This window comes from Mirounga angustirostris, unplaced genomic scaffold (genome assembly GCF_029215605.1).
Source record: "Mirounga angustirostris isolate CCGP_5_RB_7025 unplaced genomic scaffold, mMirAng1.0.hap1 SCAF_10, whole genome shotgun sequence".
Taxonomy (NCBI): Eukaryota; Metazoa; Chordata; class Mammalia; order Carnivora; family Phocidae; genus Mirounga; species Mirounga angustirostris.
The window spans coordinates 49,963,473-49,989,230 of NW_026991718.1; the positions used below are offsets into that span (position 1 = coordinate 49,963,473).

General features: G+C 35.9%; 1 protein-coding gene and 1 pseudogene across 4 annotated transcripts in view; both read left to right on the forward strand.

Annotated features, from left to right (window-relative positions):
- Window positions 1–25,758, forward strand: part of EXOC6B (exocyst complex component 6B) — a 606,547-nt gene that overhangs the window by 362,727 nt on the left and 218,062 nt on the right. Inside the window, exon 19 of one of the 4 annotated variants that reach the window (XM_064572331.1) lies at window positions 17,290–17,547. The exons of the other annotated variants lie outside the window; for them this stretch is intronic. Coding sequence (XP_064428401.1) covers window positions 17,290–17,385 — 96 coding nt within the window. The 3' untranslated portion in view covers window positions 17,386–17,547. Of the gene's footprint in view, window positions 1–17,289; window positions 17,548–25,758 lie in introns of those variants that run through there. 4 annotated transcript variants of the gene reach the window in all.
- LOC123850675 (ATP synthase F(0) complex subunit C2, mitochondrial-like) lies at window positions 12,472–15,753 on the forward strand (annotated as a pseudogene).

Genomic DNA, 25,758 nt, shown 5'->3' on the forward strand with positions numbered 1-25,758 from the left:
CTTTGGAGAAGTGTCTGTTTGTGTCTTCTGCCCATTTTTTAATTGGGTTATTTGTTTTTTGGGTGTTGAGTTGTGTCAGTTCTTTATATATTTTGGAAACTACCCTTTATCAAATATGTCATTTGCAAATATCTTCCCCCATTCAGTGGTTGCCTTTTAGTTTTGTTGTTTGTTTCCTTTGCTGTGCAGAAGGTTTTTATTTTGATATAGTCCCAATAGTTTATTTTTGCTGTTGTTTCCCTTGCCGCAGGAAACATATCTAGGAAAATGTTCCTATGGCTGATGTCAGAGACATTATGTGCTCTCTTCTAGGATTTTTATGATTTCAGGTCTCATATTTAGGTTTTTAATCCATTTTGAGTTTATTTTTGTGTATGGTCTGAGGAAGTGTTCCAGTTTCATTCTTTTGCATGTAGGTGTTCAGTTTTCCCAACATAATTTGTTGAAGAGACTGTCTTTTTCCTATTGCATATTCTTTCCTGCTATGTCAAAGATTAATTGACCATATAATCATGGGTTTATTTCTGAGCTCTCTGTTCTTTTTTTTTATTTATTATTTTTAAAGATTTTATTTATTTATTTGACAGAGAGAGACAAAGCGAGAGAGGGAACACGAGCAGGGGGAGTGGGAGAGGGAGAAGCAGGCTTCCCGCCAAGCAGGGAGCCCGATGCAGGGCTCTATCCCAGGACCCTGGGATCATGACCCGAGCCGAAGGCAGACGCTTAAGGACTGAGCCACTCAGGCGCCCCTGGGCTCTCTGTTCTGTTCCATTGATCTGTATGTCTGTTTTTGTGCCATTACCATACTGTTTTGATTTCTGCAGCTTTGTGTAGTATATCTTGGAATCAGGGATTGTGATACCTCCAGTTTTGTTCTTTTTTAGGATTGCTTTGGGTACTTGGGGTCTTTTGTGGTTCCATACAACTTTTAGGATTATTTGTTCTAGTTCTGTGAAAAATGCTGTTGGTATTTTGAGAGGGATTATATTAAATCTATAGATTCCTTTGGGTAGTGTGGACATTTAGCAATAATTGTTTTTCCAATCCATGAACATGGGATATCTTTCCATTTGTTTGCATTGTCTTCAGTTTCTTTTTTTTTTTTTATTCTTATGTTAATCCCCATACATTACAACATTAGTTTTAGATGAAGTGTTCCATGATTCATTGTTTGTGCACTGTCTTCAGTTTCTTTCATCAGTGTTAAAGTTTTCAGAGTACAGGTCTTTCACCTTGCATAGGTAAAGAATTAGAACGTAATTTATAGTTGACTGCTCTGTTGTAAGACTTCCAAAGCCTATATAATATGAGCTGAGAATTATTTTCCTTATAGGCTTGAATACAAGTGAAACAATAGACTGGCAATTGTATGCTTTTCTTTTATTTCCCTGTCTGGCACTCTGGAGTCTCATACAACTCTTTTTAATTTGTGAAGATACAAAGAATGCTGATGATACCACATCTCTCCTCAGAGTCCTTAGCCGTCTTCCCAGATGCAACTGTGACAATTACAATGTCCTGTCCATAACTGGGCAGAGCTGCTACTGAAGTGGCTTGATCCATGGTGAAGCTCCTGTTCAGATGTTCGAAGACAGCACTGCACTCAGTCTTTATAAAGAACTCTGATTTGAGCTGTTTAGGTTTGAATATAATATTGATTTAAGTAGATGCTCTAAACCAACATATAGTCATTTTTGCTAATTTTCATATTTTACTTTAATGTTATGTATAGCCACTATTTTAGTTGTCTAGGTGGTATGTTTGGTTTAATATTTAGTTCATTTATTCTGTGTTCCCACGATAAAATCCTTTTGTTAAGTGAGAGACTATGATAATATATATCTAAACTTTCCTCCCACAGGTTATTGTTTCAAGTACACATCAAGTGAGAATACATGAAAAAATGTATTGAAAATACATTATTTTTCTCTATCTATGCAAGCTGTTACCTGTTTCATCATAAGTTGATTTTGTGAACAACTGTCTAATCACATAAATTGAGCATCAGTTTCTTAAATTAATAGAGGATGGAGTGTATTCTTCTGTACCTAGAGTTAGATAAGCATAACCATGTTTTTCAAAAACAAATAATTATATAACAGTTTGGTATACTATATAATCTGGGAGAAGAGAAAAGAAAAGACAACTTTAGCTTTGTGCTAAGCATAGAGAATGCAGCAAATCAGTAACAGTCTTTGCTAATGGAGCAACCTGTGTCTCTTTATATTATTATAATATCTACTCTGATGCCTAATATACTTCATTCTACACAGATTAGGGAAATGAATTTCAGAGGCCTTTAGTGACTTAGCTTATTACAATTACTTAATGGAAAACAAAATTATTAAATAAAATAAAACCCAGATTCCCTGATTTCTAGTCCAACACTCTTTTTAGATACCATAGTGCTTTCAAGATTCTTTTTAACTGTAATATGTGTGTATGTGTTTGTGTGTGTACATATATACATACATTTAATATATATGTAGTAGTGTATATATGTATATATACATATACATGATAGATTGATTGAATGATTGACAGATAGATGGTCCAGGTGAAAGGAAAGTACAGTGTAGTATATGGTAATCCTGCCAGTAAACACTCACTGTGATCTTGGAGTGGTAGCTTCAAAACCTTTTACTTCCATTTCCTCATATAAAAATAGACGTTACATTCAGCAGTCATTCAAATGAGTTCATCAAACCACTACTACATGAAAAGCGCTAGACAGTTACTTTAATGATGACAGGTCAATATGATCAGTGCCCTAAGAGTGATATAGATAAAGCACAGTGGACATCCAGGCAGGAGTTCTGAGGGAGAGGAAGTTTAGGAATGATTTTATGAAGAAAATGAGAAAATCCTTTTCCAGAATTTTTAAGGAAGATCTTTTAAGACAGAAGTAACCCTATTAAAAAAAAAAAAAAAGCAATAAAGCCTGAGAGCTTGGGAGGGTGGGTGGGAAATAATGAGTAGTGTGATATTTGCTGAGCGTAAGATATATAAAGAAAAAATAGCATGGAAAAGTAAATCAGAAAAGGCAGTACTCGTGGCCAGACGGTGGGAGATCCCAACTAGCAACTTAAGGAAAATGGAGAATCACTGATGGATTTTGAACAAGGAGGTATTAAAATCATACCTTTGTTTCTGGAAAATTAATTTGATTGCAGGAAATTGGATTGTGGATAGAACAAATTATAGATAGGAAAACTAACTAGTAGTTGCAGAAATTTCTCCTAGTACATCTAGTTCAGATTAAAGAATGTTTGAATTGACAGAATAGAGATGAAGGGGGAATTAGCAAGACAGATATTATGGAGGTAGGAATGAATATAAATGGGTAATGAGTGGATGTTTAGAGCAAGTGGTACTATAGGTAACTGAAAGCTTTGAGCCAGGAGTTGAGAGGGTAATAGTATCAAGAAGGTGGATCACCTATTAGGAAGAGCAGTTTTAGGAAGAGGTGATGAATTTAGATTTGGACATGACTTTGAGGTCATTTATTTATTTTTCTTTTCTTTTCTTTTGTTATGTTGTGTTGTGTTAGTCACCATACAGTACATCTTATTCTTCAAATTACACATGTGCCATTGTGTAAAATATTTGGAATAAATGGACCTAAATGGTTCCTTTTATTTATATGATTCTGTGTCTTTCAACTTTGTCCTTTTATATAAAGAAAGTTTAATAGAGAAGTTATTATCCTTATTTAATGAAGGCATATTTCTGATAAAGAAATTTATTAAATGTGTTAACTCGGTGGGATGCATGTAACTTCTATATTGTATATATTGTTGGTAGTCAGTTATATAGCAGGAAATACTTAGCTTTGTCATTATGATTCTGGGGATTTTTTTCACTACAAGAGACAGAATAGGATCCCAGATCAGAATAACATTCGAGATTTCATTTTTATTTTAGACAAAGAAATGTCTTAAATACAGCCAGATGTGAAAATGTAAAGGGTTAAGTTAAAGGTTTTAATGTATGGATTTTATAATGATTTTTATATTTGTATATCTGCAAAATTAAGCCTTTTGAGGCTGTTCCTCCCAAAATAGATCTTATTTATTTAACAAAAACTATACACCAATAGTATATACAAACTGTTCTAAGTTACTTTACAAATATTGTTTAAGAATCCTGTGATATTGTTAGTATTTTACTCTTTTAACAGATGAGGAAACTCAGGCACAGAGAACTTAATTAAGTTGCCTAGGGTCTCACAGCTCATAAGAAGCAGAGGTGGAATTTTGTTGCCTCTAGTTCCTTAGTAAAAACATCAGTCTTGTACAGAATCAGCATAGTGTTTTTTTTTGTTTGTTTTTTGACAACTAATGTTTTTCTGGATAACATGGTGGAAGGTCAATAAAATTAGGCTTTAGGAAAAGTTTCAAAAGGAAATTCTAGTCCATTGCCTCAGCATTTGTATATCTTGCTTTAAATATCCATGTAGCAAGACTCTAAACTGGGTTCTGAAGTGTTAATGAAAAGAGAATTCATTAAATGTGAGTTGAAGATGATTCCTGAAAGGGTTAGGGAAAAGTGTATACACTGGTCTGTACGAGTGCTTGTTTATAAAGATTGAGAACTATAGGCCCAAGTTTCGGATTGACCGTATTTTCTCTTTGGTGTATTCCTGATCAAGTTTTAATGTATCTTCATAGTCTAATGCCTTAGATAAATTGGTAGTAATGCAGTTCTAATTCTAGGACATTTCCTTCTCATTGTTTAATTTATTTTATTATTAGGTATGTAACTTTAGAATAACTTGAGCTCCTAGAATTTGAGGTTCATTGCTTTCAATTTAGTTTGACCAGTATTTATTGAGCACCTACTATGTGCTCAGTGATGCACTGTGCTGCTTGGTAAGGTTATAAGGATGAAATCGCCTCTCTGAGGAAGACTATAGTATAATGATTAGGAGTGTTGCTAATTTTTTTAAAAAAGATTTTACTTACTTATTTGAGACAGAGAGAGAGAGTGTGAGCGGGGGGAGGGGCAGAGGGAGAGGGAGAAGCAGACTCTCCGCTGAGCACAGAGCCAGCCAGACATGGGGCTGGATCCCAGGACCCTGAAGTCATGATCTTAGCCAAAGTCAGATGCCTAACCACCTGAGCCACCCGGGTGCCCCTGGAGTGTTGCTGATTTAACTGCATGGGATGCATTTCGAATCCAGCTGTTCTGAACAAGATGCTTTTTTTTTGTTTGTTTAAGAATAATTCATCACTGGGGCTTCTGGATGGCTCAGTTGGTTAAGTGGCTGCCTTTGGCTCGGGTCATGATCCCAGGGTCCTGGGATTGAGCCCCGCATCGGGCTCCTTGCTCCATGGGGAGTCTGCTTCTCCCTCTCCCTCTGCCTGCCGCTCCCTGTGCTTGTGCTCTCTCTCTCTCTGTGTGTCAAATAAATAAATAAAAAATCTTTAAAAAAAACCTCATCTATCTATAAAAAAAAAGAATAATTCATCACTGAAATAAGCTGTGGTCAGTAGATAGCTATTTACCCCAGATTTAATTCTTCACCCTCACTAAAGATCTAGGTAACAGCATAAACTGATCCTTCTGTTCTTACAGCTGCATCAGCGAAGTGCAGATCCTTAATTCAGGGTCTAGTATTAGTAGAGGTAATGTGCAGCAAAATCTAAATAAATAAGCTACTCATCAAGATAACGGTTTACAGTTCATTATGAAGTCGTTGGTGAATCTTATTTGAAGCTACTATACCAATTCTGGAAAAGTATGTGTAGAGGGGCGCCTGGGTGGCTCAGTTGGTTAAGCGACTGCCTTCGGCTCAGGTCATGATCCTGGAGTCCCCGGATCGGGTCCCGCATCGGGCTCCCTGCTCGGCGGGGAGTCTGCTTCTCCCTCTGACCCTCCTCCCTCTCATGCTCTCTGTCTCTCATTCTCTCTGTCTCAAATAAATAAATAAAATCTTTAAAAAAAAAAAAGTATGTGTAGAGTGAGAATTTCTATACTAGGTAAGAGTCCTATAGTAACTTAAAAATGATTCTGTGGTCTTTTCAATGCTCTAGGAAATTAAACAAGGTAGGCTGAACTGTCTGATCTTTTGGTTTCTAGTATGATTTATGATAATAATAGCACACAGCATTTGAGAAGATAGATTTTAGTATCCCCAATTTGGAGTGGAGGAACTTAGGATCCTTATGGTTAAGCACCTTGTCTGTGTTCCCATAGTCATAAATTTGATGGCCCCCAAATCTATGTCAAATCTCCAGCTCCAAAATTTGTTCTTTTTAGTGTACAATGTGTTGACAGTTCTCACTAGCAGGATTGGCAGCTCAGTTTCTTTGAAAAGTTTAACTAAAACAGAGAACTTCAGGATTTTTTCTGCCTTTTTATTTCCCTTTAATCAAGGTTATCCATTTCTTTCAATGGAACTTGGTTGTGAAATGATACCTTAAGTGAGTTATAAAGTTAAATTTTCCCTCTGGTATGACTTTTCAAGGTACTAGAGTTTTTATAGGTTCTGCTTTCTTCTACGTCTTTTTTTCCTCAGACTTTAGCATAAAGAGTCTTCAAGACTTATAGGGAGAACCATCTGTTCCATGCATATGCTTGGAAGCAAAGACCAACTTTATAGATGAGCAGAAGATGCTGGCCGTATCAACAGTTTGTTTTTGCTTTCTTATAAAACTCTGCAGGTAATAAGATGAAGAAATGTAACCTCAGTTATGTGTCTTTAGTTGTATGTGTATGTGTGTGTATGTCTGTGTGCATGTGTGTCTGTGGTTTTTAAAGCAATTATAACACACTTGTAAATAAATTTTGTCCTTTGATATAGTCTTCTTGGAAAGCATACAGTTTTCCCCAAAGCAATATATTAGAGCCATTTCATGGATCTTGTTGTTTCATAATTATTATTTATTATCCCAAAGAGTGTTATTCAATTTAATTATTTCTTCATCCAAGAAATTCTTTTAAATGCCTAAAGAATGCAAGAAACCATACTTAAGCAATCTATCCTTTTATTCCTCAGTCTTGGCTTTAAGGCAAGGATTCTCAGTCATGGCACTATTGACATTTGGTGCTGGATAACTCTTTGTTGTGGGGGCTGTGCAGTCTAGGATGTTTAGCAACATCCCTGATCTGTACCCATCAGATGCCAGTGGTCCCACCCCACCGTCTGCCTAAATTGTGACAACCAAAATGTTTCCAGACTTTGTCAGATGTCCCCTAGAAAACAAAATCATCACTACTCTAATGTCTGAATTAAAAATTTTAAAAAATTATCACTCAGATGGTGAATAATTGCTTTCACTGAAAATAATGTAATAATGACCATGAAAGCTGTTGTAAAAGAGGAATTTCAAGAATATTATTCAGCCATCAGAAAAGATGAATATCTACCACTTACATCGATGTGGATGGAACTGGAGGGGATTATGCTAAGTGAAATAAGTCAAGCAGAGAAAGACAATTATCATATGGTTTCACTCATATGTGGAATATAAGGAGTAGTGCAGAGGACAACAGGGGAAGGGAGGGAAAACTGAAGGGGAAGAAATCAGAGAGGGAGACAAACCATATGAGGCTCTTGACTCCGGGAAACAAACTGAGGGTTCGGAAAGGGAGAGGGGTGGGGGGATGGGCAATTCGGTGATGGGCATTAAGGAGGGCACGTGATGTGATGAGCACTGGGTGTTGTATGCAGCTAATGAATCATTGAACATTATATCAAAAGCTAATGATGTACTATACATTGGCTAATTGAATTTAAATTAAAAAAGAATACTCAGAGTAATTAGCACTACTGTATAGCCTCCTGTGGTTATCTAAGTTACAAAATGTTTATTTAAAAAATTATACCAGTCTATGCTTATATTTTATATCATTACTTGCCCTTGGCACTTTATTCATTTCTCCTAATGTGGCCTGTTGGCTTTTAATCAGACATATTTAATCATCTAAAATAAGCTTCAACTTAAAAAATGTTTCTGTTATCTTCCAACATCTTCATCTTTTTATCTGCCTTTTCCATTTTTGGAAAGGGCAAGAATAGTCCACTGGAGACAACTGGGTGCTCATTTGACAGAAATTGCCAGAGTATTTGTAGAGACCAAATGCAAATATCAGGATATGTGACTCCCATAATGATTTTCAGAAAAGTTATTGGAATACTGACAGTGTCACTGGAATCAAACAAAAGCTAAAGGTAACTTTTTGTTTTGTCCACTTGTCTCTTAATGGGACTAAATTTTTTTTTTTAAGATTTTATTTATTTATTTGACAGAGAGAGAGACAGCAAGAGAGAGAACACAAGCAGGGGGAGAGGGAGAAGCAGGCTTCCTGCCGAGCAGGGAGCCCGATGCGGGGCTCGATCCCAGGACCCTGGGATCATGACCTGTGCCGAAGGCAGATGCTTAACGACTGAGCCACCCAGGTGCCCCTTAATGGGACTAAATTAATGAAATTATCTTAGAGTACTAGAAGTTCAAGGTAAAATTCAAATGTAATTATCACTAATTACAAAGGCCTATTATTTGATATCCCTAAATTTGATTCCATCAAGTCTTATGTGAAATTATCTGAAATTAATGTCAAAGTGAAATTTCAGAGTTCTAGGAAAGATGGCTAATTGAGCAGGTTGCCCTACCTGAAACATTCTCCAAAATGGACATAAATAAGTAAAAATAGAGTTGTAGGCTTCAGCCAAAAATGAAAGAGTAGGATTGACCCTAGCCCCATTCTAATTATTGCAAAGAGTATTTTCTTGATTTTAATAAAATTTGACCTAAATCAAACTTGAGTGTCAAAGGCTGATACATATATCCCCAATTTCAAACAGGTTCTAGGTTCTGCAAAGTGAGAAAGTTCAGAAAGACTTTATCAATAATGCTTACCTTAGAGTGAGAAGCACTAAGGATATGAATGGCAAATACCAAATTCGGGCTAATTTTCATACTTCAGAATAGAGAATGACAGGGGGAGGTAAGATTTTCATACTTCAGAATAGAGAATGACAGGGGGAGGTAAGATTTTCATACTTCAGAATAGAGAATGACAGGGGAGGTGAGGTTGATAGAGGATTGGGTTATTCTATCTTTATTTTTCTCAACCTGACTTCCTGTTGTGGAAAAATCCATCCAGTTGTGCTGTTGACTCTGAAGTGGATAATTTCTAAAATCAAAAAGAATTACCCTCATGGATCTTAACATTAGCTCAGGCCAAGAGAGTCATCCAATTTGATAGGAGTGTTTGGAGACAATGTATTTGAGCTTAGGTTATCTCTGCTAAGATTTATTCTTCTCTACCAACCTCTTCCCACTTCCCAAAGCATCTGAAGGAATGATATATACAATGATATATACATAATATACAATCAATTTCTAGACTTCAAGCTCAGATTATAAAATATGTTTTTAAAAATCTCCTGAAAAACAGGAGAATCCAACCACTTTAATCATAGTAAATAGCAGAGATAACCAAATTGTTCTTCTCTTAGCTAAATGATGAGCACAACTTAGAACCTGTGTATGAGGGCTACTAAAAATAAGGAAAATAAACAGGAACATAAAATGCAATGGAGGAATATATTTTGAAAGAAGAATTAGGGCACCTGGGTGGCTCAGTTGGTTAAGCAACTGCCTTCGGCTCAGGTCATGATCCTGGAGTCCCGGGATTGAGTCCTGCATCGGGCTCCCTGCTCAGCGAGGAGCCTGCTTCTCCCTCTGACCCTCCCCCCTCTCATGTACTCTCTCTCATTCTCGTTCTCTCAAATAAATAAATGAATCTTAAAAAAAAAAAAAACAAAAGAAAGAAGAATTGCTTCAGGAAACTGAAGAACACTTTAAGAAAAAATAATTGTCAACACTCTCAAGGAGATAAAAGTGACCATAGACTGTATGATAAGAGATCAAAGAAGAGTTTAAGAGATTAAGATATAGATAAAAGGACACCAAAGTAAGATTAAAAGACAGTTGGCAGAGGGGAGATGAGTAAAACTATTAAAATAATTAAAACCACATTAGATACAGGAAGATGTAGAGTGAATGATGCAGCAAATGGACTCAATGACTTAGGGGCATTCTTGAGAAAAATCACATAAAATGCAGGAAGAGAGATTAAAAACCATTAGTGGAAATTTATTGATACAGAGGGGAAAAAAACTCATCCCAGAAGTAAAAGACTTTAATCTACAGATTGAAAAGAGTTTACTAAATACCAGGAAAAAGTAATAAAGACAGCATCCTGGTGACTGTTCTGATTTAAAAATTTCTGTGAGTATTACTAGAGTAAGAAAAAAGTCACCTACAATGTTAAAAATAAGTTGGCCCATATTTTTTTCTCAGACCCCAAATGACACTGTCATAATGTCTATATAATGTTGAAGGGAAAAAAAAATAGGTGACTTAAGTTAAAAATTAGTAAGATATTATTTAATAAAAGAAAAATTTAAATATAAAAAATATTTTTTAAGAGTTCTTTTTTTTTTTAAAGATTTTATTTATTTATTTTGAGAGAGAGAGAATGAGAGAGAACACATGAGAGGGGATAGGGTCAGAGGGCAAAGCAGACTCCCTGCCGAGCAGGGAGCCCAATATGGGACTCGATCCAGGGACTCCAGGATCATGACCTGAGCTGAAGGCAGTCGCTTAACCAACTGAGCCACCCAGGCGCCCAATATAAAAAATATTTTTAAAAAGAAAAATTACAGCCTCTATGAACCAAATGTAAAAGTTTACTTAGAAGATGAGTCAAAAGAAGAAATCCATAAATGGTAAAATCATATAGAAAGATTGGTGATGAGCATGTTAAACACAGAATCAAGCAGACTAGGGAGAAAAGATGTAATATTCAAATGTTTAAATAGAAGATATATCATTTAGAAATAGCAATTTGATGATAGTTAGCTGGGATAAAAAGTTAAAGAAGAGCCAGCAAAATGTAGTGTTTTGGTGGGGGGGAAGGCTTGGGAGGGAACATCATATTAACATGCGAATTGCTTTATCGTTCTTAGGGGAGTTTATGTTTGAAGTATATAAATGGAAAAATATGGCTTCAGCATACTGGTGTACTTCATCAGTTGTAAAGAACATTTCTTTTCACATTTTAACATCTCTGGACTTGGAATTTGTCTTCTAATCAATTGTGACCTACAGTTATAATTGGCACCATATTTTCATTCTTGATCTCTTAAAAATTACAATGCATCTTATAATTATTGATATTTATTTATTTATTTAGGGAGTGGGAGAAGGATAGAGGGAGAAGATGAGAGAGGATCTTAAGCAGGCTCCACCCCCAGCGTGGAGCCTGACACAGGGCTCATCTCACGACCCTGAGATCATGATATGAGCTGAAATCAACCAACTGAGCCGTCTAGGCACCCCTAATTATAGACATTTTAAAGTGCATTAAATATAGATGTTAAACATATAAAGTCATCACTAATAAAACTAAAACTTGACAATTTTATGTATTTTTTAAATTAATGATTGAAAGGAAGAAGGGGAGTGAAAAATAAAATATAAGCCATAAAGCAAAAGATTGAAAACAAAAGAAATGCTGAGAGAGAGGAGGCAATAGAAAATACTAATAATAGTTAGGAGCTCAAACTATGGCATCAGACTGACATGGGCTCAAGTGGCAATGTTAGCAAATGTGGAGATACAGTCAAATTATTTGTGTAGTAGTAACACTGACAATTAGAAAATTCCTTATTACACACTTCTGTGATCAAAGAAGTCAAAAGTGTAACTTCTGGAAATTTAAAAAATAATGGTAATAAAGGCAAAACGTATCAGCCTATGAGGTACAATTAAGAAGCATACTTCAAGGAAAGTTCATAACTTGAATGTTTCCAGTTTTAATCTATCATGAATGAAGAAACACTTATATACGTTTTTTTTTCTTAAATCAGCAACAAAAGTATAGCAACAGGAACTAAATAATAATGATAAAACCATTAATCAATGAATTCAGTATCAATTGAACTGATAGATTGAAAAGTGTTTTCTTTGATAATATAAAAGTCATTAGTCTAAAGTTAGGGAAAGGAAGAAAGCCAGAAATATCCAAAATTAAAGATGAGAATTGGGAGATGACTCAATTGAATACTACTGCTTTGCACAAATCTATACTACAAATTTGACATTTTACTTATTTACTTTTAAAGATTTATTTATTTATTTTGTGGGGGGGCAGTGGGAGAGGGAGAGAGAGAGTCCTAAGCAGACTCTGTGCTGAGCACGGAGCCTGACATGGGGCTCGATCTCATGACCCTGAGATCACGACCTGAGCCGAAACCAAGAGTCGAATGCTTAACAGACTGTGCCACCCAGGTGCCCCTACAAATCTGAAATTTTAGATGAAATATATAATTTTCTGGTAAATTTTAAGCAGATTTAAAAGGAGATAGAAAAATTGAAACAAAAAAAATAAGAATAAAACTGTTACGAAGAGCGTATCCATCCTACGTCTTAACTAAAATGCCTTCTAGATGGCTTAATGGATGAATTCTGTTTAACTAAAAGGGAACAGGTAATATTAATGCCATTAAAACGGTCCTTGATCTTGGAGACAGAAGGCATAATTAATAATTTCATTCCTGAGACAGCATAATATTGGTATCCTGACCTTAGAAAGTAAAAAAAAAAAAAAAATCTGCAAGTCAGTCTTGCACATTGATGAAAATCATCTTTAAAAATTCAGCAAATGCAAAAAAAAAATTCAGCAAATGCAATAAGCCAGTGTATTAAAAAGATCATAAACCATGGCCAAATGTAATTTATCGAGGAATGCAGGGCTAGTTCAATATAATTCTGAGATTATATTGAAATAAAAAAGATTACATTTTTGAATACCTAAAACATTTGATATAATTGAGTCCTATATAAAATCCTTAAGTAAACATGAATGGATAAACAATTTCTTAAAATAAATGTGTGTGTGTATGTGTGTGTAAAACAAGCCAGAGGTTGTTTCCTAGCATTATTTAATGATTTTTCTCTGGAAAGTGCTAGCTAAAGCAATTATGTAGGAGCAACAAATTATAAATACTGTGAAAAGAAGTGGTAAAATTATTACTACTTGCCAATTATATGGTCTAAAATCTGGAATACCATGAACCTTAACTAAGGAACAATTGATTAGAAACAAAAAAGGTATAATTTAATAAATACATTAATTTGTGGTTATCCGTGTATATACCCAAACCTGCAAAATGTCCTGGATATAAAAATCACATTCATAATAGCAACAAAAAGATTAGAACATTTAGGAATAAACATGAAATATGTGTGTGTGTGTATATATATATATATATGGGAATTTATAAAACTCTACTGAGTATCATAGTCTTTTCATACAGTAAAATGTTTGTTAAAGTGTCAATTATTCATTAATCAAATGCAACACAATACAAATCCCAGTGGGATTTGCATTGGATTTATTATAGTTATGTAAAATTTATCTGGAAGAAAGAATATGAGGGAAGGAATGATCAGTTAAGTTTCAAGAAAGAAAATTAGAGAGAACACACTTTTCTTACCTAGTTTGAAAGGCTACACTTGCAGGGATATGAATATGTAGTTCCATGGAGTAGAGTGGTTAATACAGAAATAGAGTCAAGACTACTTGGGAATTTAATATCTGATAAATATATTTCAGATCACTAGGAACAAGGATGGATTATTGAATAAATGGTTTAACAATAGGCTTAAGATGGGAAAAAATTCCTTTCACTACCCCTACACCAAAGATTTAAATATATGTTTTTAAAAAGTCGCAACAGTATTGGAAGAAAATGTAGTGGAGATTTTCTTTTCTTTTTTTTTTTTTTAAAGATTTTATTTATTTATTCATGAGAGACAGAGAGAGAGAGAGAGAGGCAGAGGCAGAGGCAGAGGGAGAAGCAGGCTCCCCGCCGAGCAGGGAGCCCGACGCGGGACTCGATCCCAGGACCCTGGGATCATGACCCGAGCCGAAAGCAGACGCTTAACCATCTGAGCCACCCAGGCGCCCTGGAGATTTTCTTATTGTGATACAAAACTCTGGGGCCATAAGGAGAAATCTTATATTTGATTGTGAAAACTCTTAATACTTCTCTGTCAAAATCACTATAAACAGGCAAAAATCTAATGGGAACAGACAGATCTAATTTCATAATAAATGGCATGCTCTTATATATTAAGAGCATATAATATTAAAAGCATATAAAATGCTTCTTAGATAATGAGTTAAAATACTATCAATTAAAAATGTACATGATCAAGATAGACTAGGTACACATGTTCAAATATATTCTTTAACCCTCCAATGCCATAAAATAATGGAGCAGATACAGTTTTTGAGTGGAAATACATTAGTAGCAGTGCAAGAAAAGAAGAAAGTGTAACTGGTGTCGTCCCTATCTTGGTCCTGGGACCCGCTCGCCGGCCACAGCCCCTCATCCTTTGAAAATATACACCTGCGCAAAGTTCTTTCCACCCCCTGCTTGGTCAGGAGCACCTGTCAGCTGCTGAACCAATCACTCTCTGCAGTGGTACCAAAACAGCAGCTTGGCAGCCCCATATACCCTGACCTCACTTATTCCTCGCTGCAGCTTCTAAACCAGCATCATGTAAAGGGACATCCACACAGCAGCCAAGTTCTGAGGGCTGGGGCAGCCGCGGTTGGGGTAGCTGGCTCTGGCGCTGGAATTGGGACTGTGTTTGGGAACCTCATCATTGATTATGCCAGGAACCCCTCTCTGAAGCAACAGCTCTTCTCCTATGCCATTTTGGGCTGTTCCCTCATGGAGATCATGGGGCTCTTTTGCCTGATGGTGGCCCTTCTCATCCTCTTCACCATGTGAAAGAGCCATCTTCGCCTCCCATGGGTCTTTCTCCTTTGTCTTTTCTGCCTTGTATGTTCCTTTTCTTATATGTCCCCAGACAGGCTGGGGAAAATGGTTGGCTTAGGGTTTGACAAAGGAAAGACAAATAAATACTGTATTAATAAGGAAAAAAAAAAGAATGCCATTGGCACACAAGGTAGGGGACTATATATATGAAATTATTTGGGGAAAGAATACTGAAAGAATACTGGAGTAAACCATTCTCTAAAGGTCAAGTATGAAATTGCTCTTGAGCCAGTGTACCAAAAAGAGAGCCAGCATGTTGACTCCTTATTCTTTTATTTCCCTGCTGACTAGCTCAGTTCTAGGGTGATCAGGATAAGGGTACTGAGCATAATGTAAGCAGATGGCTCCCTGGATTTCTCTAGACTCCAGCCTATTTATATAGTACCCCAGGAGAGAAAGCCCATGGTTCCTTCTCTGCAGTGATGTCGGTGAATAGAACTGGCAAGACAACATGAGTATGTAACTTCCTGATACCCATGGTAACACTTCTCAGAAGCTATCTTGAGTTATCATATTCTTCATGCCTAATTTCTTTTTTCAGTGGCATAACTCCCTCTCAAACTCTTCACCAATACCCAAGGTGTAGTTAACCAGAGCATATTTGGCCCAATTTTTACTTATTGTTTATTTCATATTTTTTTTCTCATTGTCAAGGTGTGGGGTCCTATTACCAAGGCAACTAGGAATGGATTATGTGCCATGTATCTTTTAGTAACCCTTTTAACTCCTCTTTGTATGACTATTTCTGTTTCCCTAGCTACCCTCATGCATGATTAAAAGGGTTCAATCATTCTAAGGTTCTGACCACCTTTTCTAGTAGTTATACTTATGTCTTCCTCCAGAAGGCCTGACCTTTTTCCTACAAGGTTTGTCTTACCTCTACAGAATTCTTCCAAATTTAGTGATGTCTTCTTGACATCTTCCCCTTTTCCTGTAATAAGTATCGTTTCTGGTAATTCTTACTCAACAATGTTGACACTAATAGAGAATGGACTCTGGGACAATTGTCAGTTTGATTTTTCTTGGAGAAAAGTTGGCCCAGTGGCCCCCTAACCCTTTCCAACTTCTTTTCAATGGACAGTTGAGAAGTGGCTCATGTGTCAACAAAGTGTGTGTGGGTACCACAGCTGCCTTGATAAGGCGGTCCCTATGTAGATACTGCCCCTTAAGGAGAGATGGGCATCACTCACAGCCTAAATATATACTGCCAATTCATTCTCCTTGGAAACGTGCCCCATCCTGTACCACAGTCACTAGGGACATCTTACTGTAGATATAACCAGCATTAACAGAAAGATAAGTAGATTCTTAGATGCAAAGGTGAACAGACAAATCAAACCAATAATTGAGGAAACCAACATGAAAGGTAGGCACTAAATGACAAAGAGAAGAACTAACATCCAGCTTAGAAGAACTTTCAAAAGTAAGTTTAATTAAATCCTCAGAGAAATTCAAAAGAATGGAAATTTCAAAATTAAAAATACACTAAGTGAATTTTTTAAAACACTATATTAGCTAAATAGAATAGACACAGCTCAAGAATCATCTAGTAAGCTTGGGTAAATGAGTATTAGCAACATTGGATTCTAGAAGAAAGTGAATCAGTATCGTTATATTTCTGAAGGAAAATCATTTTGAAATTAGGCTTCTGTTATCATGTATATTGTAAATGGCAGATCTCAGAAAATCTCAACATGTAGTGGATATGAGGTGGGAGAAAAGGAAGAGAAAGCATCCAAGATTTTGGGCTTATTCCACTGGAGACTGTCAATACTGATTACCTCTAGATACAACTGAAATACATCTTTTAAATGTTTTAAAAATTTCAGGGTAGCAATTAAAAATAGTATAACAAAAATGTATAACAGAAGAGGGAAAAACAGAAATAGGAGAATTTAACCAATCCAGATTAGGAGAAGGTAAAAAGGAAGTGTGATAAAAGAGAAAATATGAAATAAGATGGTGGTAATAAGTCCAAAATGTCAAAAATGACACCTAATGTGAAAAAAGTAAAATTTCCTTTTAAACATAGAGACTGTCAGATTTGCCTTAAATCAAAACTTGACCTTGTGTTGTTTGTAAGAAATACTACTCAAATGAAAAAGAATGGAAAGATACAAAATAAATGTGTGAGAAAATATTCCAGGCAGATGTAAGAAAAAGAAAGCAATATTAACATTATAGCAAATAGAACTAAGGCAAACAACCTCAAAATTAGGTAAGAGAGGTATATGTCACATTGAAAAAAAAAATACACAATACACCAGGAAGATTAAAAGGGAAAAACTGTATGATCACCTGTAAGTATTGAAAACAGTTTAATACTTTAACATTTGGTATAATTTAATGGCCATTCCTAATAGAAGCTGAACAAGCTAATAGTGAACTGAAACCCCATTAATTTAATAGTTGCTGTTTACCAGGGATGTGGAATAAACATCATGCCAGAGCCAGAACAAACAAGGCCATTGTTACCAGTGCTGTTCATATTTTTCCGGAGGTCCAAGCCAGTGCAGTAAGGTAAGAAAAATAATAAGCAGTGGGACTGTTGGAAAGGAGGTGAGAAAGGTCCAGTTTGTAGACAGTGTGATTATCTGTTCGACATGATCCAAGACAACCAATTGCAAACAGATTAGAATTAGTAAGGTTTAGTAATAGTGCCAGATACAATATTATGTATCCTGTTCTTCAGCTTGTCTCTTCCTTATACCATATTAAAAATGTGATGAAAATGGATTGCATTCACTATTGCAAGAAAAATGATGAAATAGGTAGAAATAAATATGACAAGAAGTATGTACGACATATAAGAGGAAACTTTAAAATTTTAATGAGGGGCCAAGAAGAAAACCAGATTATTAGCAGGAAGACAAAGCAACGTTCCTGGATTGAAAGATTCAGGATATGAAATAATCAGTATAAAGCAATAGCATCTCAAATAGTGAGGTGTAAAATAGAAAAAGATAACAATAATGTAGAATAGACCAAAATTATATTTTTAAAGTGCTTGACCACCTAAAAGTTGAAATTCGTATATGATGCAAGATGCTATAATCAAAAATTAAAGACAATTCTAGATAATTAAAGACAAACTAAGAAAATATTTATATATAACAAAGATTAAGGTATAAATCTTATAAATTATTAAGAACAAGCTCAATAGAAAAATTGGGAAAGAATGTGTATAGATATTTTACAAAAGAAGAACGAGAAATGACTGGTGAGTAAATGAAAAGATTTTCAGCCCTCAATAGTGATGAAGTTCAAAATCAAAATAAAACATTTTTTCTTACCAGATTGGCATAAATGATAAAGATGGATGGAATACAGAAAAATCAGTTCCTTTCTACATTTTGATGATATAAAGCCTTTTTGGGGGGGCCTGGGTGGCTTGGTCAATTAGGTGTCCTACTCTTGGTTTCTGCTCATTCATGACCTCAGGGTGTTGGGATTGAGCCTCATATTGAGCTCTATGCTCAGCGCAGGGTCTACTTGAGATTCTCTCTCTTCCTCTATCTCTACCCTCCCCACCCCCTCTAAAATAAATAAATCTTAAAAAAAAAAAATAAAGCTTTCTTGGAGCACAACCTAACAGTGTCTAGCAAAACTTAAAGTGCGCAATGAGATACCACCTCACACCGGTCAGAATGGCTAAAATTAACAAGTCAGGAAATGACAGATGTTGGTGAGGATGCAGAGAAAGGGGAACCCTCCTACACTGTTGGTGGGAATGCAAGCTGGTGCAGCCACTCTGGAAAACAGTATGGAGGTTCCTCAAAAAGACCCAGCTGTTTATAGCAGCAATGTCCACAATAGCCAAACTATGGAAAGAGCCAAGATGTCCATCAACTGATGAATGGATAAAGAAGAAGTGGTATATATATACAATGGAATATTATGCAGCCATCAAAAAATTGAAATCTTGCCATTTGCAATGACTTGGATGGAACTAGAGGGTATTAGGCTAAGCGAAATAAGGCAATCAGAGAAAGACATGTATCATATGATCTCACTGATATGAGGAATTCTTAATCTCAGGAAACAAACTGAGGGTTGCTGGAGTGGTGGGGGGTGGGAGGGATGGGGTGGCTGGGTGATAGACATTGGGGAGGGTATGTGCTATGGTGAGCGCTGTGAATTGTGTAAGACTGTTGAATCATAGACCTATACCTCTGAAACAAATAATACATTATATGTTAAAAAAAAAAAGAAGATAATAGGAAGTGAAAAATGAAGGGGGGGGAATCAGAGGGGGAGACGAACCATGAGAGACTATGGACTCTGAGAAACAAATTGAGGGTTCTAGAGGGGATAGGGGGGATGGGTTAGCCTGGTGATGGGTATTAAAGCAGGCATGTACTGAATGGAGCACTGGGTGTTATACGCAAACGATGAATCATGGAACACTACATCAAAAACTAATGATGTAATGAATGCTGTTTTAAAACTAATTGAAAAGGAAAGAAACGGTGAAACCATCAATACAAGACTGATAAGTGGAGTTGTACAGTCTTATGTGGATTTGGGGCTGAATGAAGATGATGCATTTGCCAAGGGCCCTACGTTGACCGTGTATAAAGAGTCCTTTGAATCTCAGTTTTTGGCTGACACGGAGAGATTCTATACCAGGGAGAGCACTGAATTCTTGCAGCAGAACCCAGTTACTGAGTATATGAAAAAGGCAGAGGCTCTTCTGCTCGAGGAACAGCAGAGAGTCCAGGTCTACCTTCATGAAAGCACACAGGATGAACTGGCCAGGAAGTGTGAGCAAGTGCTCATTGAGAAACACTTGGAAATTTTCCACACAGAATTCCAGAATTTGTTGGATGCTGACAAAAATGAAGATTTGGGTCGCATGTATAATCTTGTGTCTAGAATCCAGGATGGCCTAGGAGAATTGAAAAAACTTCTAGAGACACACATTCATAATCAGGGTCTTGCAGCAATTGAAAAGTGTGGAGAAGCTGCTTTAAATGACCCCCAAATGTACGTACAGACGGTGTTGGATGTTCATAAGAAATACAACGCCCTGGTGATGTCGGCGTTCAACAACGCTGGTTTCGTGGCCGCGCTCGACAAGGCCTGTGGGCGCTTCATTAACAACAACGCGGTTACCAAAATGGCCCAGTCGTCCAAAAAAAAAAAAAAACAAACCAATGATGTAATGTATGGTGATTAACATAACATAATAAAATAAAATTTAAAAAAACTGCACATTCGTAGAGTCAACAGTTTCATCTTGTACCCACTGAAGATCAGTATACATAAATATTCATCATAACATTGTTGTATAAAAAATTGAAAACAATTCAGGTGCCCATTAATAGGAGGCTTATAAGGTAAATTATAGTATATACCATAGTAAATACTTAGAATAATATTTGACCTTTTAAAAGAACACAGTGATGTGGTAAGTTCCTATTTGAAAAGATTAAATTATAGAACAGTAGATTTATTATGACCTCATGTTTTAAGAAAAAAATATATGTGCTTGTACATGTATGAAAATACATAAAAGTCAGACTGGAAGAATGTATTCCGTGCTGTTAGGCATGTCTCTGGAAGGGAGTTGGTTTAGTGAGTAAATGTGAAGAAGGATTTTCACATTTTGCTCTATTCTTCATTATTTTGAGTCTTTTAAAATAACAATGTAATAAAAAAACAGAAGAAACGTGCAAATGGCAAAAAGCAATATGGAGGCCAATTAAGTAAGCATACTTGTGCTCATGTTAATAGAAATGCAAATGAAAACAGTGAGATTTTTCATGTGTCATATGGGTAAAGATTGAAAATACCCAGTCTTGGCAGCATTGTGACCAAAAAAAGTACTGATACGTTGTTTGTTATAATATGAATTTTTAGTAGGCAGTTGACTTCATTTATTAAAATTCTATGTCCCTGCCCTTTTACTTAGAAATTTCATTCTTATATATTATTTTCAAGACGTCATTACGAATAGGCAACAACATATCTGTAAGAATGTTTTTTAGATAGCATTTTTAAACAATGATATGGAAATAATAAGAAAGGACTTAAACAGATATTGATGTAATTAAAGATATAGATCAATATAAATGCACATTAAAATTTGTTAAGATACGTATTAGGAATTAGAGAAAGACATCATACGGTTTCACTCATATGTGGAATATAAGGAATAGTGCAGAGGACAATAGGGGAAGGGAGGGAAAACTGAATGGGAAGAAATCAGAGGGAGACCAACCATGAGAGACTCTTGACTCAGGGAAACAAATTGAGGGTGGTGGAAAGGGAGGTGGGTGGGGAGATGGGCATTGGGGAGGGCATGAGAACTGGGTGTTGTATGCAGCTACTGCATCATTGAACATTATATCAGAACTAATGATATACTATATGTTGGCTAATTGAATTTAAATAAAAAAAGGTACGTGTTAGATTTTTTTTTAAAGTATGTTACAAGTTAGTCTAGTGTCATCTCATTTTTCCAGAATGTGTATGTGTGTGTGTGTGTGTGTCTGCAAGATGTATTGGTTAGAAAAAAAAATTCTAGAGGTCAATCTGTTATCTCTGCAATGTAGAATTACAAGGGACTTTGTCTTTCTTCCTTAAACATTTCTATAATGTTTAATGACTTTTTTTTTTACCACAATTATGCATTGCTTTTGTCATCAGAGAGCCATTAATATAGCAGTTGATCTCTACATTCTTTAGGAATTTGCCTGTTGTTAAAATAAAAAATTGTTCTTTTGTGATTTTTTTTTAAAAGCTGAGTATTGTGTTTATGTAAGAATTTTCTGTTGTTTTCATTTATTTTTCATCCCTTTAGTTATCATTAGTAACAATAATATTTAATATTTATTAAATGTGTACTCTGTGCCAGACACTGTGAATTACAAACTGCACCTATTTTAACCCAACCAGTTCTTGGATTATTACTGTTGTTTGTCCTATAGAGCAGCAGTTCTTAAACTTTCTGGTTTGGGGAACTATTCATACTCCCCAAAATTACTGAGGACACCAAAGGACTTTTGTTTGTTTATATCTATCCATGTATGCCATATTAGGAATTGTCTTAGAAGTCTTTAAGTATTTATTATTTTATTTTAAAAGAGTAATATTAAACCCAATATAATAACATTTTAATGAATAATGACTATTTTCTAAACAAATTTACTCTTCTGAGCAGCATTGTTTTACATTTTTGCAAATCCTTTTACTGTCGAGCTTCATAGAAGACAGCTGATTTCTTACAGCTTCATTCAGTCTGTTGTGATAAATTGTTTTAGTAGATTGTATCATTCACAGATATTCAGTTCCTTTCCCTGTGTAGCCTTGGCCATATGACTTGCTCTGGTTAGTGAAATGGAAGTGTTTCATACGTTACTTCTCAGAAGAAGCTGTAAGAGACATTCTGTGGTTCTTCCATCACTCTTTCCTCTGCCACGTGCATAGTATGTCCCAAAGCGTAGCTGCCCCATTTCCAACTTGGTTCTAGAATAAAAATGACATTAAGCAGAGCAGCTGATCCCTAGCTAACAATAATTTGGGTGAGGATTAAGCTTTGGTTGTAAAACACTGAGATTTAGGGGTTGTTTGTTGTATCATAACCGAATATAAACCGACTGATAGAGAAGTTGATAACTAAATGGGATACTGCTGTAATAAACAGACATACAAAAATACCTAAAATATATGACATTGACCTCGGGGCTAGGCAGAAGGTGGTTCCCATGATAAAACTTTTGGTGAAATTTGTCACCTAAGGTAACTGGAAATCAGATAATATACCAGATTGAGTATGTGGTATTAGGCAGTAGGAGAGTTTGGGAAACAAAATGTGACCAATGTTCTTTGGTTTCTATTGCCTTCATTTGTTTACAAAATAGAGATAAACTCAGGAAAGAATTGGCCTGTTTATTAACAGGGTGTAAAGGGAAAAGGGAGAATCTAGAAATTCCAGCAATTGAAGAGTCACCGTATTTAACTATTTCTCATTTTCAACTGATTAAATATATAATTGAAAATTATTTGAATGGACAGAGACCCATTATATTTCAGCCACCTATCAAAGACCACATCAGAGCTAAAGCCAGCACAGTTGTATTAAAACCTCAGATTCAATTAAAGTTGAGTCCCCAGCAAGAATCAAGAAAAATGAATGTCTTCCCAGAGGGCAGAGCCAGCAGCCTTAGAGAGCAGTGAACAAGGAAGTCACTCCAGGCCCCAGTTAAGGCATGTTCATTACTCCCAGGGCAAGTGGCTCTTACAACTTCTGTCCACCAAAGTTTCAGAATTTGCATGGATAAGAGACCGCTGTGTGTTTCCTATCTTCCCCTTTCCAAATTGAAAATTATTCCAGTTGTGGCATTCCTGTTCTGCAATTACAGGTTGGATGTTTGAGGGGCAGGTAACTTGTCTTTTTAGTTTATTGGTCTTCAGAGTAAAAGGTGCCAGATCTGGACTTTAAAAAGAGTCTATTACAAGATTATGGACTTTTTTGTGACTCTGTTGGCATGACTGGATAGGAGTTTCTGGTTATCTCCTCTGGGGAGCAGGGTGTGTGTATTTTGTATGCGGAAGGAAAAAGCAAATATTTGTGACTGGTTGGCAGATTGTGGTCTTATTATTTTTTCTAATTGTTTACTGCCTCTCCTTGTGAGAGAATTAAAATTCTCTACCCAGTGACCTCAAGCTTGGCCATGTAACTTCCTGTGTCCAATGAAATGTAAACAGAATGGATGGATGTCACCTTCCAGCAGAATCCTTGAGAATCATTACATTGTCTGCCATGGCTGTCTTCCCTCTGTGCCAGGAAGGGGCTGCTTCTGCAGCCTGGCCCCCAGCTGACAATGTAACATGAGTAAGAAATAAATCTTTGTGGTTGTAAACCACAAAATGTTTGGGAATTATTTGTTATTACAGCTTATATAACCTAGTGTATGTTGTCTGATAAATCAGTATTGGTCAAAGTTTTTGTTTTCACCTCTAGAGTCCTGAAGATGCTAAGCCTCCAAAATCTCTTAGGAAAAAAATCACTCTTTCTCTGCACTTTGCTAATGAAAATTAAAAAGTAAAAACTATTACTGCTGTTTGGCACCAGTCCATATATGCCATATATACTGCTGTTATTTCTCACAGTTCCAAGATCCTGTTATTGTTGTAAGCTCAGTGCCAATAGTCAGAAGTTCACTTTGTGCTACCTATTCCTCCTCATTAGTGTAGTGAAGCAGTGTTCTGCAATAGTTTTGTTCAGTTGGCTTTTATATTGGCATGGTTAGTTCTAGAAGTTGTGATCTAAATTTGTTGATCACACTTTGGACACTTAAAGACAGTGAATTGTAGCATCTGTCTGTGATTGAATGCAGTCAAAAAAACACATGGAAAGTCTTCCATACATTTCAAACTACAGTGTCAGTACATTTTAAAGAGTTTTTGAGATGTTTCAGATAGTTTTTTGAGTTTTTTGTTTTAACTTGAGAAGACCTTGCTTCTTTCCCACAACCACAACGATTTGGCCTTTGATCACTGTATTCTTTGCAGGACCCCAGGCTCAGCACCTTTTCCTTTGTTTGTTCTTTGATTTGTAAATTTTCAGAACCCCATAGCTAAATTGAGGAGATTGGGGCAAAAGCTGTAGTCAGAAGATCTGGCTTCTTTAATTTAGCTGCATGGAGAACCTTAAGGCTCATTATCTTTCCTGACTTGATCATGCAAATGAGTACCTGAATCTTAAGGATCCCTCAGGGTTGCTATAGCAATTGATTATGTTTCATAAAAGCTAGATATATTAAAAACACAGCATGTTCATATTCCTTCCAAAAACATTTTCACTAATTCAGTGATTGGAGAGTACTTACTGTCAGGTTAATTCAGCTAAGGCAGTGGGCATAGAATCTTACATCAGGTAGGAAAAAAAGAATTATAGAAGTTATAATGTAATCTAGTAAATGTCTGACTATTGATCGTCTACTAACCAAGGCATCTTGAATTGAGGTAAGTTGGAGCAGAGCTGGGCAATTTCGGTGAACTGGTAAATTTTTATAGACTTGGAGGTTGTATTCTGGGATTTATCTTAGGTCTGTCTAAGTGACTTGAATTGAACTTTGGTACCCAAGAAGTTGGCACAAAAAATAACTAAGCAAAGCTAGTGAAGGTCATTAATTTCTCAAGTGTAACCTATTGACACTGAGTACATCTGTTCCTGGATTGGATGTTCTCTCAGCATATTAATATATCCCTGCACAGAGAGCCTCTGTCCACGTGGTATGGAAATGGCAGTGTTCCTGTCTTCTTGTCTCATTAGCTAACTGGAGTCAAGCACTCAAACTTGAAAGTAATTTCTTTTCAGTTTTAGGTAAGTATTTATAAAACTGGTTTTTCAGACAACTAGTAATAGGATAGTTAGATAAACTATTCATATATTTGAGGAGCCAATAGTTATTTTTCAAAGGTCCTTGGAAAGCATTATGTAGTTGATTCATTGTTTTTTGACATCCTTAGCAATTCTGTTGTTATGGGATTAAAAAATAATTTGAAGACTACTCAGTGCAGAGCCTTTGAGTTCTGTTAATGTCAGGGAAAGGACACCAAGAGAACTAAAAAAAACAAAAAAAACAAAAAAACCTGACTCATAAATTAGAGATGACAGAGGTTTGGAACTCTTTTTAGCTTGATGAACTAAAGCTAAAATATAAAGAATAATATACTGTCTTTCATAGATGAATATGTCATTAATGATCTACCATCTATAATACGCTTTTTGTTGATTTTCTCAATAGAGTTAGAAAACAAGGAATGGGAATGTTTAGTAGGTTATTCAAATCAATAGTGCCTGTAATAACTTGAGAATTTGAGTGGGTTGCAAGTTCAGGTTGAATAAGCAAGATTATATAGGTCTACGAAAAAGCTAAATT